The sequence below is a fragment of the Oncorhynchus clarkii genome, unplaced genomic scaffold, assembly GCF_045791955.1.
Source record: "Oncorhynchus clarkii lewisi isolate Uvic-CL-2024 unplaced genomic scaffold, UVic_Ocla_1.0 unplaced_contig_11374_pilon_pilon, whole genome shotgun sequence".
Taxonomy (NCBI): domain Eukaryota; kingdom Metazoa; phylum Chordata; class Actinopteri; order Salmoniformes; family Salmonidae; genus Oncorhynchus; species Oncorhynchus clarkii.
Genome location: NW_027257974.1, coordinates 135,001 through 150,000, shown reverse-complemented (window position 1 = coordinate 150,000; position 15,000 = coordinate 135,001). Strand labels below are relative to the sequence as shown.

The following is a 15,000-nucleotide window of genomic DNA, read 5'->3' as shown; positions in this document are numbered from 1 at the left end:
AAACCCCTCGTGCTCTACAGTTCCCGGCACCCCATGTGCATTTCCTATTAGGGTGTAGTAACGTAATGCATTACTGCTTAGTAACAGCACAGTAACTAATATAAACAGATGTAGATCCCAGATACGACACTCCTCCCCCCGTAGTGTTTAACTCCCAGAGAACAAGGGAAATATGTTAGGTAACTACTAAATGCAATATCTGAACAATGCATTCTTAAACATTGTTCAACTACTGGGTTGAAGCAGACTGGTCCAAAATTGGTGAAGTGAAATGAAGAAAAATAATAAAAATACTGAAAAGTAAGTAAGTAATAAGTATTAAGTATTCATAAGTATTCACCCCCCTTTGCTATGAAGCCCCTAAATAAGATCTGGTGCAACCAATCACCTTCAGATGTCACATCATTAGTTACATAAAGTCCACCTGTGTGCAATCTAAGTGTCACATGATCTGTCACATGATCTGTCACATGATCTCAGTATATATACACGCCTGTTCTGAAAGGCCCCAGAGTCTGCAACGACACCAAGGAAGCAGCACCATGAAGACCAAGGAGCTCTCCAAATAGCTCAGGGACAAAGTTGTGGAGAAGTACAGATCAGGGTTGGGTTATAATAAAGTAAGATCAGAATCTTTGAGCATCCCACTGAGCGCCATTAAATCCATTACTAAACAAACGGAACGAATATGGCACCACAACAAACCTGCCAAGAGAGGACCGCCCACCAACACTCACGGACCAGGCAAGGAGGGCATTAATCAGAGAGGCAACAAAGAGACCAAAGATAACCCTGGAGGAGCTGCAAAGCTCCACAGCGGAGATTGGAGTATCTGTCCATAGGACCACTTTAAGCCGTACACTCCACAGAGCTGGGCTTTACGGAAGAATGGCTAGAAAAAAAGCCATTGCTTAATTAAAGAATAAGCAAAGATGTTTGGTGTTCGCCAAGAGGCACGTGGGAGACTCCCCAAACATATGGAATAAGGTACTCTGGTCAGATGACTGTTATCTAGAGACTATAGATGACTGTTATCTAGCTGGACAGAGTGAAGAGACTATAGATGACTGTTATCTAGAGACTATAGATGACTGTTATCTAGAGACTATAGATGACTGTTATCTAGAGACTATAGATGACTGTTATCTAGAGACTATAGATGACTGTTATCTAGAGACTATAGATGACTGTTATCTAGAGACTATAGATGACTGTTATCTAGCTGGACAGAGTGAAGAGACTATAGATGACTGTTATCTAGAGACTATAGATGACTGTTATCTAGAGACTATAGATGACTGTTATCTAGAGACTATAGATGACTGTTATCTAGCTGGACAGAGTAAGGTACTCTGGTCAGATGACTGTTATCTAGAGACTATAGATGACTGTTATCTAGCTGGACAGAGTAAGGTACTGGAATAAGGTACTCTGGTCAGATGACTGTTATCTAGAGACTATAGATGACTGTTATCTAGCTGGACAGAGTAAGGTACTGGAATAAGGTACTCTGGTCAGATGACTGTTATCTAGAGACTATAGATGACTGTTATCTAGCTGGACAGAGTAAGGTACTGGAATAAGGTACTCTGGTCAGATGACTGTTATCTAGAGACTATAGATGACTGTTATCTACCTGGACAGAGTAAGGTACTGGAATAAGGTACTCTGGTCAGATGACTGTTATCTAGAGACTATAGATGACTGTTATCTAGCTGGACAGAGTGAAGAGACCATAGATGACTGTTATCTAGAGACTATAGATGACTGTTATCTAGCTGGACAGAGTAAGGTACTGGAATAAGGTACTCTGGTCAGATGACTGTTATCTAGAGACTATAGATGACTGTTATCTAGCTGGACAGAGTAAGGTACTGGAATAAGGTACTCTGGTCAGATGACTGTTATCTAGAGACTATAGATGACAGTTATCTAGCTGGACAGAGTGAAGAGACTATAGATGACTGTTATCTAGAGACTATAGATGACTGTTATCTAGAGACTATAGATGACTGTTATCTAGAGACTATAGATGACTGTTATCTAGAGACTATAGATGACTGTTATCTAGAGACTATAATGACTGTTATCTAGAGACTATAGATGACTGTTATCTAGAGACTATAGATGACTGTTATCTAGCTGGACAGAGTGAAGAGACTATAGATGACTGTTATCTAGAGACTATAGATGACTGTTATCTAGAGACTATAGATGACTGTTATCTAGAGACTATAAATGACTGTTATCTAGAGACTATAGATGACTGTTATCTAGCTGGACAGAGTAAGGTACTCTGGTCAGATGACTGTTATCTAGAGACTATAGATGACTGTTATCTAGCTGGACAGAGTGAAGAGACTATAGATGACTGTTATCTAGAGACTATAGATGACTGTTATCTAGAGACTATAGATGACTGTTATCTAGAGACTATAATGACTGTTATCTAGAGACTATAAATGACTGTTATATAGAGACTATAGATGACTGTTATCTAGCTGGACAGAGTGAAGAGACTATAGATGACTGTTATCTAGAGACTATAGATGACTGTTATCTAGAGACTATAGATGACTGTTATCTAGAGACTATAAATGACTGTTATCTAGAGACTATAGATGACTGTTATCTAGCTGGACAGAGTAAGGTACTCTGGTCAGATGACTGTTATCTAGAGACTATAGATGACTGTTATCTAGCTGGACAGAGTAAGGTACTGGAATAAGGTACTCTGGTCAGATGACTGTTATCTAGAGACTATAGATGACTGTTATCTAGCTGGACAGAGTAAGGTACTGGAATAAGGTACTCTGGTCAGATGACTGTTATCTAGAGACTATAGATGACTGTTATCTAGCTGGACAGAGTAAGGTACTGGAATAAGGTACTCTGGTCAGATGACTGTTATCTAGAGACTATAGATGACTGTTATCTAGCTGGACAGAGTAAGGTATTCTGGTCAGATGACTGTTATCTAGAGACTATAGATGACTGTTATCTAGCTGGACAGAGTAAGGTACTGGAATAAGGTACTCTGGTCAGATGACTGTTATCTAGAGACTATAGATGACTGTTATCTAGCTGGACAGAGTAAGGTACTCTGGTCAGATGACTGTTATCTAGAGACTATAGATGACTGTTATCTAGCTGGACAGAGTAAGGTACTGGAACAAGGTACTCTGGTCATATGACTGTTATCTAGAGACTATAGATGACTGTTATCTAGCTGGACAGAGTAAGGTACTGGAATAAGGTACTCTGGTCAGATGACTGTTATCTAGAGACTATAGATGACTGTTATCTAGCTGGACAGAGTAAGGTACTCTGGTCAGATGACTGTTATCTAGAGACTATAGATGACTGTTATCTAGCTGGACAGAGTAAGGTACTGGAACAAGGTACTCTGGTCAGATGACTGTTATCTAGAGACTATAGATGACTGTTATCTAGCTGGACAGAGTAAGGTACTGGAATAAGGTACTCTGGTTAGATGACTGTTATCTAGAGACTATAGATGGCTGTTATCTAGCTGGACAGAGTAAGGTACTCTGGTCAGATGACTGTTATCTAGAGACTATAGATGACTGTTTTCTAGCTGGACAGAGTAAGGTACTGGAATAAGGTACTCTGGTCAGATGACTGTTATCTAGAGACTATAGATGACTGTTATCTAGCTGGACAGAGTAAGGTACTCTGGTCAGATGACTGTTATCTAGAGACTATAGATGACTGTTATCTAGCTGGACAGAGTAAGGTACTGGAATAAGGTACTCTGGTCAGATGACTGTTATCTAGAGACTATAGATGACTGTTATCTAGCTGGACAGAGTAAGGTACTCTGGTCAGATGACTGTTATCTAGAGACTATAGATGACTGTTATCTAGCTGGACAGAGTAAGGTACTGGAATAAGGTACTCTGGTCAGATGACTGTTATCTAGAGACTATAGATTACTGTTATCTAGCTGGACAGAGTAAGGTACTGGAATAAGGTACTCTGGTCAGATGACTGTTATCTAGAGACTATAGATGACTGTTATCTAGCTGGACAGAGTAAGGTACTGGAATAAGGTACTCTGGTCAGATGACTGTTATCTAGAGACTATAGATGACTGTTATCTAGCTGGACAGAGTAAGGTACTGGAATAAGGTACTCTGGTCAGATGACTGTTATCTAGGGACTATAGATGACTGTTATCTAGCTGGACAGAGTAAGGTACTGGAATAAGGTACTCTGGTCAGATGACTGTTATCTAGAGACTATAGATGACTGTTATCTAGCTGGACAGAGTAAGGTACTGGAATAAGGTACTCTGGTCAGATGACTGTTATCTAGAGACTATAGATGACTGTTATCTAGCTGGACAGAGTAAGGTACTGGAATAAGGTACTCTGGTCAGATGACTGTTATCTAGAGACTATAGATGACTGTTATCTAGCTGGACAGAGTAAGGTACTGGAATAAGGTACTCTGGTCAGATGACTGTTATCTAGAGACTATAGATGACTGTTATCTAGCTGGACAGAGTAAGGTACTGGAATAAGGTACTCTGGTCAGATGAGACTAAAATGTAGCTTTTTGACCATAAAAGAAAAAAAGCTATGTGTGGCGCAAACCCAACACCTCTCATCACCCCGAGAACACCATCCCCACAGTGAAGCATGGTGGTGGCCGCATCATGCTGTTTTTCATCGGCAGGGACTGGGAAACTTGTCAGATTTGAAGGAATGATGGATGGCGCTAAATACAGGGACATTCTTGGGGGAAACCTGTTTCAGTCTTCCAGAGATTTAAGACTGGGACGGAGGTTCACCTTCCAGCAGAACAGTGACCCTAAGCATACTGCTAAAGTCAAAGCCCAGACCTCAATCCGATTGGGAATCTGTGGTATGACTTAAAGATTGCTGCTCTGTGTGTGTGTGTGTGTGTGTGTGTGTGTGTGTGTGTGTGTGTGTGTGTGTGTGTGTGTGTGTGTGTGTGTGTGTGTGTGTGTGTGTGTATATAATCCAACAAGCTCTCACCGTCTCACTGCAGAATTAGACGTTCTCTCTACCTCACATTTCCAAGGTAAGGGATAAGTTTAGTCACTCATTATGTATGGTTAATAAGGTAAGGGTTACGTTTAGTCACTCATTATGTATGGTTAATAATAAGAGACTATAGATGACTGTTATCTAGAGACTATAGATGACTGTTATCTAGCTGGACAGAGTGAAGAGACTATAGATGACTGTTATCTAGAGACTATAGATGACTGTTATATAGCTGGACAGAGTGAAGAGACTATAGATGACTGTTATCTAGAGACCATAGATGACTGTTATCTAGCTGGACAGAGTGAAGAGACTATAGATGACTGTTATCTAGAGACCATAGATGACTGTTATATAGCTGGACAGAGTGAAGAGACTATAGATGACTGTTATCTAGAGACCATAGATGACAGATGACTGTTATCTAGAGACTATAGATGATTGTTATCAGAGACTATAGATGACTGTTATCTAGCTGGACAGAGTGAAGAGACTATAGATGACTGTTATCTAGAGACCATAGATGACTGTTATCTAGAGACTATAGATGACTGTTATCTAGCTGGACAGAGTGAAGAGACTATAGATGACTGTTATCTAGAGACCATAGATGACTGTTATCTAGAGACTATAGATGACTGTAATCTAGAGACTATAGATGACTGTTATCTAGAGACCATAGATGACTGTTATCTAGAGACTATAGATGACTGTTATCTAGCTGGACAGAGCGAAAAGACTATAGATGACTGTTATCTAGCTGGACAGAGTGAAGAGACTATAGATGACTGTTATCTAGAGACTATAGATGACTGTTATCTAGAGACTATAGATGACTGTTATCTAGCTGGACAGAGTGAAGAGACTATAGATAACTGTTATCTAGAGACTATAGATGACTGTTATCTAGAGACTATAGATGACTGTTATCTAGAGACTATAAATGACTGTTATCTAGAGACTATAGACAACCGTTATCTAGAGACTATAGATGACTGTTATCTAGATGGACAGCGTGAAGAGACTATAGATGACTGTTATCTAGAGACTATAGATGACTGTTATCTAGAGACTATAGATGACTGTTATCTAGATGGACAGCGTGAAGAGACTATAGATGACTGTTATCTAGAGACTATAAATGACTGTTATCTAGAGACTATAAATGACTGTTATCTAGCGACTATAGATGACTGTTATCTAGAGACTATAGATGACTGTTATCTAGAGACTGTTATCTAGCTGGACAGAGTGAAGAGACTATAAATGACTGTTATCTAGAGACTATTGATGACTGTTATCTAGCTGGACAGATTGAAGAGACTATAAATATAGATCCCATTATATTTTTCTATACAGTTTCCGTTTTGGTTTCAGTTATTTCAGTGTCGATAAAACAAATAGATCAGCAAACCGCCCTCAGGCCTTTAATCCCAGCACTATCCCATGATGCATCAGTAGACAAGCCCCCTTTGTCGTGTTCTTCCCAGCAGGAAGTGAGGTAATAATGATGGACGGACAGGTCGATAATAGTCTCCCGCCCCGTCGTTAACCTCTCCTGGGACAGATTAAAGGAATGTCAATACGGACACAGCGTGCCGACACACCATTAGTTTCCCTATTAGAGTAGGTTATCTCTACAACCCACAACCACATCTCTATCATACTACTGAAACACAGAGTAGGTTATCTCTACAATCCACAACCACATCTCTATCATACTACTGAAACACAGAGTAGGTTATCTCTACAACCCACAACCACATCTCTATCATACTGAAACACAGAGTAGGCTATCTCTACAATCCACAACCACATCTCTATCATACTGAAACACAGAGTAGGTTATCTCTACAATCCACAACCACATCTCTATCATACTGAAACACAGAGTAGGTTATCTCTACAACCCACAACCACATCTCTACCATATTGAAAAACAAAGTAGATTATATTTACAATCCACAACCACATCTCTATCATACTAAAACACAGAGTAGGTTATCTCTACAATCCACAACCACATCTATCACATATCTATCATACTGAAACACAGAGTAGGTTATCTCTACAACCCACAACCACATCTCTATCATACTGAAACACAGAGTAGGTTATCTCTACAATCCACAACCACATCTATCACATATCTATCATACTGAAACACAGAGTAGGTTATCTCTACAACCCTCAACCACATGTCTATCATACTGAAACACAGAGTAGGTTATCTCTACAACCCTCAACCACATGTCTATCATACTGATACACAGAGTAGGTTATCTCTACAACCCACAACCACATCTCTATCATACTGAAACACAGAGTAGGTTATCTCTACAATCCACAACCACATTTCTATCATACTACTGAAATCACATGTCTATCGTACTACTGAAATCACATGTCTATCATACTACTGAAACACAGAGTAGGTTATCTCTACAACCCACAACCACATATCTATCATACTGAAACACAGAGTAGGTTATCTCTACAACCCACAACCACATATCTATCATACTGAAACACAGAGTAGGTTATCTCTACAACCCACAAACACATCTATCACAAATCTATCATACTGAAACACAGAGTAGGTTATCTCTACAACCCTCAACCACATCTCTATCATACTGAAACACAGAGTAGGTTATCTCTACAACCCAGAACCACATCTAGACAACACGGTGAACAATTTTCCGATGTGCCCTTGAGCAAGGCAATGAACCGTAATTTGCTCCAGGGGCACAGTACTACTATGGCTGGCCTTGTAAAATAACACGTTTCACTGCATCTGCCCGGTGTACGTGACAATACCTCAATCTGCTGCGGCGAGAAGAGGTCCCCTCTCATCTGCTTCCTCAGGAAATCCCGCCCTCCTGGACCATGGCCATTGGCTAGAGGAGACTCCTGGAGGGCTGTGGAGAGAGAGAGAGAGGTTAGAAAGAGAGACAGAGAGAGAGACATAGAGACAGAGACAGAGAGAGAGACACACAGAGAGAGACACACAGAGAGACACACAGAGAGACACAGACAGAGACAGAGAGACAGAGAGAGAGAGAGATAGAGAGAGAGAGAGAGAGATAGAGAGACAGAGAGAGAGAGAGAGACAGAGACACATACAGAGAGAGAGACACAGACAGAGAGAGAGAGAGAGAGAGAGAGAGAGAGAGAGAGAGAGACAGAGAGAGAGACACAGAGAGAGAGAGAGACAGAGACACAGAGAGAGAGACAGAGAGAGAGACACAGAGAGAGAGACACACAGAGAGACACACAGAGAGACACAGACAGAGACAGAGAGACAGAGAGAGAGAGAGAGAGAGAGAGAGTGGTTTTTCACTAGTCTAGTGTGTGTCCATGTGTGAGCTGTGGTCAGCAGTAGCGATTGGCCGGTTCAAGCTTCTAAACGAGACAATTATCAGAACTCTGAAGACTGTCCGTCCCAAATGATTAGATGGAGAGAACGAAAGAACAGCAGAAGAAAGGGGAGGGGGTGAAAACCCCTGAGTTATAGAGCCAATTCACTGTTTCTAAAACGTTGCTGAGAACCTATTTTAGTCCTGGGGTCACAGCCGTGTGTGTGTAGGTGTGTGTGTGTCTGTGATGACAGCCATCCCAAAATATGTTTTCATTTGTGGGGGAGAGAGAAGAGAGGGTGGAGATGGAGAGGGAGAGGGTGGAGATGGATAGGGGGAGATGGAGGGTGGGGGGGGGGAGGGGGAAGATGGAGGGAAGGAGGAGGAGAGGGAGAGGGGGGAGATGGAGAGAAGGAGGAGGAGAGGGAGAGGGGAGGATGGAGAGGGAGAGGGAGGAGGGGGAAGATGGAGAGAAGGAGGAGGAGAGGGAGAGGGGGGAGATGGAGAGTGAGAGGGGGGAGATGGAGAGGGAGAGGGAGGAGGGGGAAGATGGAGGGAAGGAGAAGGAGAGGGAGAGGGGGGAGATGGAGAGGGAGAGGGGGAAGATGGAGAGGGAGGAGATGGAGAGGGGGAGGAGAGGGAGAAGAGGGAGAGGGAGAGATGGAGATGGAGGAGAGGGAGAGGGGGAGATGTAAAGGGAGGAGAGGGAGAGGGGGAGATGGAGAGGGAGGAGTGGGAGAGGGGGAGATGGAGAGGGAGAAGAGGGAGAGGGAGAGATGGAGATGGAGGAGATGGAGGAGAGTGAGAGGGGGAGATGGAGAGGGAGGAGAGGGAGAGGGGGAGATGGAGAGGGAGGAGTGGGAGAGGGGGAGATGGAGAGGGAGGAGTGGGAGAGGGGGAGATGGAGAGAGAGCAGTGGGAGAGGGGGAGATGGAGAGGGGGAGATGGAGAGGGAGGAGGGGGAAGATGGGGGAGGAGAGGGAGAGGGGGGAAGATGGAGGGAGAGGGGAGTTTGAAAGGAGTAAGGATAGAGAGATAAATCATAAGAAAAGAGAGTGTGTACGATAACAGTCCTCTATAAATCATCATTTTCCAATTCACATTCAAATACACACACACACACACACACACACACACACACACACACTGTATTCTGTAGCTTGTTGACAGATACAGTAGGTCTTTACAGTCCTCATTCTCACTATAACAAGCACACGTCTTGATAATAATGTCTCTCTCTCTCTCTCTCTCTCACCCTCCTCTCAGTGAGCGTATGATCTGGGTCCCTGGTGACAGACCAATCAGCGCTGAGATAAAGGCGATGATGCTTTAGCCGGGTAACCCACGGCGACCCACTTAATCCCTTGCGGCCGCCAGTCCTGATGGAATTCAATTGATCAATCATGTCTCTCTGATAGCACCATCTCTACTGGCTTATTGCTTTCTCTATGGCCCTGTCAAAGACACACACACACACACACACACACACTGTACTTTTACTTGTACGCACACACACACACACACACACACACACTTTCAAAGACTGACCCCAGTCAGTCAGGACAGAGGACCAGAAACAGAGAGAAAGAGGGAGATTGGACCGCTGATTGGACTCTCTATGAGAGAAAGACAGAGAGAGAGAGAGAGAGAGAGAGAGAGAGAGACAGAGAGAGAGAGAGAGAGAGAGAGAGACAGAGAGAGAGAGACAGAGAGAGAGAGAGAGAGAGAGAGAGAGAGAGAGAGAGGGGAGAGATAAGTCAGAGAGCGAGACAGAGAGAGAGAGAGAGAGACAGACAGAGAGAGAGAGGAGAGAGAGAGAGAGAGAGGGGAGAGATAAGTCAGAGAGCGAGACAGAGAGAGAGAGAGAGGGAGAGAGAGACAGAGAGAGAGAGAGAGAGACAGAGAGACAGAGAGAGAGAGGGGAGAGAGGGAGAGAGAGAGAGAGAGAGACAGAGAGAGACAGAGACAGAGAGAGAGAGAGAGAGAGAGAGAGACAGAGAGAGACAGAGGGAGAGAGAGACAGAGACAGAGAGAGAGAGAGAGAGAGAGACAGAGAGACAGAGAGAGAGAGAGGTAGAGGGTTAATGTTTAGGGTTACTGTAACAGTTAATGTTTAGCGATCACTGCAATTGAACACACGACCCCTGTCCACAACACCCTAGCAACCCTAAGCCATCCCGTACACAACACCCTAGCAACCCCAAGCCATCCCGTACACAACACCCTAGCAACCCCAAGCCATCCTGTCCACAACTCCCTAGCAACCATAAACTATCCCGTCCCCAACACCTCTAGCAACCCCAAGCCATCCTGTCCCCAACACCCTTAGCAACCCAAAGCCACCCTGTCCACAACACCCTAGCAACCCCAAGCCATCCTGTCCACAACACCCTTAGCAACCCCAAGCCAACCCCAAGCCAGAGAGAGAGAGACAGAGAGAGACAGAGGGAGAGACAGAGGAGAGAGAGAGAGAGAGAGCCATCAGAGACAGAGAGAGAGAGAGAGAACAGAGAGACAGAGAGAGAGAGAGGTAGAGGGTTAATGTTTAGGGTTACTGTAACAGTTAATGTTTAGCGATCACTGCAATTGAACACACGACCCCTGTCCACAACACCCTAGCAACCCTAAGCCATCCCGTACACAACACCCTAGCAACCCCAAGCCATCCCGTACACAACACCCTAGCAACCCCAAGCCATCCTGTCCACAACTCCCTAGCAACCATAAACTATCCCGTCCCCAACACCTCTAGCAACCCCAAGCCATCCTGTCCCCAACACCCTTAGCAACCCCAAGCCACCCTGTCCACAACACCCTAGCAACCCCAAGCCATCCTGTCCACAACACCCTTAGCAACCCCAAGCCATCCTGTCCACAACACCCTTAGCAACTCCAAGCCACCCTGTCCACAACACCCTAGCAACCCCAATCTATCCTGTCCACAACACCCTAGCAACCCCAAGCCATCCTGTCCCCAACACCCTTAACAACTCGAAGCCACCCTGTCCACAACACCATAGCAACCCCAAGCTATCCTGTCCCCAACACCCTTAGCAACTCCAAGCCACCCTGTCCACAACACCCTAGCAAACCCAAGCTATCCTGTCCACAACACCCTAGCAACCCCAAGCCATCCTGTCCCCAACACCCTTAGCAACTCCAAGCCACCCTGTCCACAACACCCTAGCAACCCCAAGCTATCCTCGTCCACATCACCCCTAGCAACCCCAAGCCACCCTGTCCACAACCCCCCTAGCAACCCCAAGCCATCCTGTCCAAAACCCCCCTAGCAACCCCAATGGTGTCATTGTGTCTGTGGTAAAAGAAACGGGTTAAATCCTATTCACCGTCTGACACACACACACACATACACACACACACACATACACACACACACACACACACACACACACGCGCACACGCACACACGCACACACACACACGCACACGCGCACACACGCACACACACACACGCACACACACACACACACACACACACAAAACCATCCAGCCTCATCCTGGTCCAACAATGAACCACATTGTTCTCTCCTTTCTGCCTTATCCCTCTCTTCCTGTCTCCCTCTGACTCCATCCCGCTCTTCCTGTCTCCATCTGACTCCATCCCTCTCTTCCTGTCTCCATCTGACTCCATCCCTCTCTTCCTGTCTCCATCTGACTCCATCCCTCTCTTCCTGTCTCCATCTGACTCCATCCCTCTCTTCCTGTCTCCCTCTGACTCCATCCCTCTCTTCCTGTCTCCCTCTGACTCCATCCCTCTCTTCCTATCTCCCTCTGACTCCATCCCTCTCTTCCTGTCTCTCTTCCTGTCTCCCTCTGACTCCATCCCTCTCTTCCTGTCTCTCTTCCTGTCTCCCTCTGACTCCATCCCTCTCTTCCTGTCTCTTCCTGTCTCCATCTGACTACATCCCTCTCTTCCTGTCTCCCTCTGACTCCATCCCTCTCTTCCTGTCTCCCTCTGACTCCATCCCTCTCTTCCTGTCTCCCTCTGACTCCATTCCTCTCTTCCTGTCTCCCTCTGACTACATCCCTCTCTTCCTGTCTCTCTTCCTGTCTCCATCTGACTCCATCCCTCCCTTCCTGTCTCCCTTCCTGACTCCATCCCTCTCTTCCTGTCTCTCTCTGACTCCATCCCTCTCTTCCTGTCTTCCTCTGACTCCATCCCTCTCTTCCTGTCTCTCTTCCTGTCTCCCTTCCTGTCTCCCTCTGACTTCAATTTGCTGACTTTGTGGCCGTGCCAGCTAGTGACCACAGAGCTGCCTCCAGAACGACACGTGAGATGAGTTACGATACACCTCCCCCTTCTCTCTCTTCAGACCCTGGAAACAGTTTTCTAAGAAGATAAATAAGGGTTGAATAGGGATGACTGTGTGTGTGTGTGTGTGTGTGTGTGTGTGTGTGTGTGTGTGTGTGTGTGTGTGTGTGTGTGTGTGTGTGTGTGTGTGTGTGTGTGTGTGTGTGTGTGTGTGTGTGAGTGAGTGAGTGAGTGAGTGAGTGAGTGAGTGAGTGAGTGTGTGTGTACGTGCGAGTGTGAGAGTGAGTGAGTGTGTACGTGCGAGTGTGTGTGATAACTACTGTGGATCTCTTCGTACTTGACATAGATTAACATACTGATAAGACAAGGGTCTAAACTCTGACCCCCTGCTCCAGATGAACTCTGACCCCTCCCTGCTCCAGATTAACTCTGACCCCTCCCTGCTCCAGATTAACTCTGACCCCCCCTGCTCCAGATGAACTCTGACCACCCCTGCTTCAGATGAACTCTGACCCCCTGCTCCAGCCCAGTGTGTACGTCTGCCCCCTAAACCCCTTAGATCAAAGAGAGAGAGGAACTGAACAATACCCCCTCCCAGAGGAACTGAACTCTAACCCCCTCCCAGAGGAACTGAACCCTGAAAAGCAGACCTACCCCCCTCCCAGAGGAGCTGAACCCTACCCCCCTCCCAGAGGAGCTGAACCCTACCCCCCTCCCAGAGGAACTGAACCCTATCCCCCTCCCAGAGGAACTGAACCCTACCCCCCTCCCAGAGGACCTGAACCCTACCCCCCTCCCAGAGGAACTGAACCCTGAAAAACAGACCTACCCCCCTCCCATGAGGAACTGAACCCTAACCCCCTCCCAGAGGAACTGAACCCTGAAAAACAGACCTACCCCCCTCCCAGACGAACTGAACCCTGAAAAACAGACCTTCCCCCCTCCCAGAGGAACTGAACACTACCCCCCTCCCAGAGGAACTGAACCCTGAAAAACAGACCTACCCCCCTCCCAGAGGAACTGAACCCTACCCCCCTCCCAGAGGAACTGAACCCTGAAAAACAGACCTACCCCCCTCCCAGAGGAACTGAACCCTGAAAAACAGACCTACCCCCCTCCCAGAGGAACTGAACCCTGAAAAACAGACCTACCCCCCTCCCAGAGGAACTGAACCCTGAAAAACAGACCTACCCCCCTCCCAGAGGAACTGAACCCTGAAAAACAGACCTACCCCCCTCCCAGAGGAACTGAACCCTGAAAAACAGACCTACCCCCCTCCCAGAGGAACTGAACCCTACCCCCCTCCCAGAGGAACTGAACCCTATCCATTAACCTCAACAAATATCATGTTTCAGAAGTCAAGGACAGACACACCCCTGTTTAGGGGAGAGACCAGGATACACACCCCTGTGTAGGGGAGAGACCAGGATACACACCCCTGTGTAGGGGGGAGACCAGGATACACACCCCTGTGTAGGGGGAAAGACCAGGATACACACCCCTGTGTAGGGGTGAGACCAGGATACACACCCCTGTGTAGGGGGAGAGACCAGGATACACACCCCTGTGTAGGGGAGAGACCAGGATACACACCCCTGTGTAGGGGGAGAGAGACCAGGATACACACCCCTGTGTAGGGGGAGAGACCAGGATACACACCCCTGTGTAGGGGGAGAGACCAGGATACACACCCCTGTGTAGGGGGAGAGACCAGGATACACACCCCTGTGTAGGGGGAGAGACCAGGATACACACCCCTGTGTAGGGGGAGAGACCAGGATACACACCCCTGTGTAGGGGGAGAAAAGAGAGTTAGACACAATAGTGTCCTTTAGGCCCCACAAGTCAAGTTCTCCCATAGTCCTCCTCTCCTCTCCATTCACACCGACTTCCTCCGATCCATTCATCCCGACTTCCCCCTCCCCTAGTCAGTTGTACAACTGAATGCATTCTGAATGAGAGAGGTGCGGGGGGGTCGAGGGGGGGGGGGGCTGCCTTAATCCACTTCCATGTCATCGGCGGCCGGGGAGCCGTTGTTGTTGGGGGCAGAATGACAGATTTGTATCTTGTCGGCTCGGGATTCGATCCAGCAACCTTTCGGTTCCAGGCTACCTGCCGCCCAAGTAGGCTTGGGTTTTTTGTTAGGGTGTTGTGGACGGGGATGGTGGATGAGCTCCGAGGGTCACGTGTTCAATCCCCAGTGTTAGAGACTCGTTTTTCATTCGCAACCCTATCCCAAACCTTAACCCTTACCTTAACCAATCACAACCCTATCCCAGACCTTAACCCTTACCTTAACCAATCACAACCCTTACCTTAACCAATCACAACC

The 15,000-nt window shown here is 46.3% G+C and overlaps 1 protein-coding gene across 1 annotated transcript in view; it reads right to left on the bottom strand.

Moving 5' to 3' along the window:
- The window catches only part of LOC139394359 (paired box protein Pax-5-like), an 89,519-nt gene that overhangs the window by 26,757 nt on the left and 47,762 nt on the right, over positions 1-15,000 (bottom strand). The window contains exon 6 of the mRNA XM_071142407.1: positions 7,857-7,957. Within this exon, the coding sequence (XP_070998508.1) occupies positions 7,857-7,957 (101 nt within the window). The remainder of the gene's footprint in view (positions 1-7,856; positions 7,958-15,000) is intronic.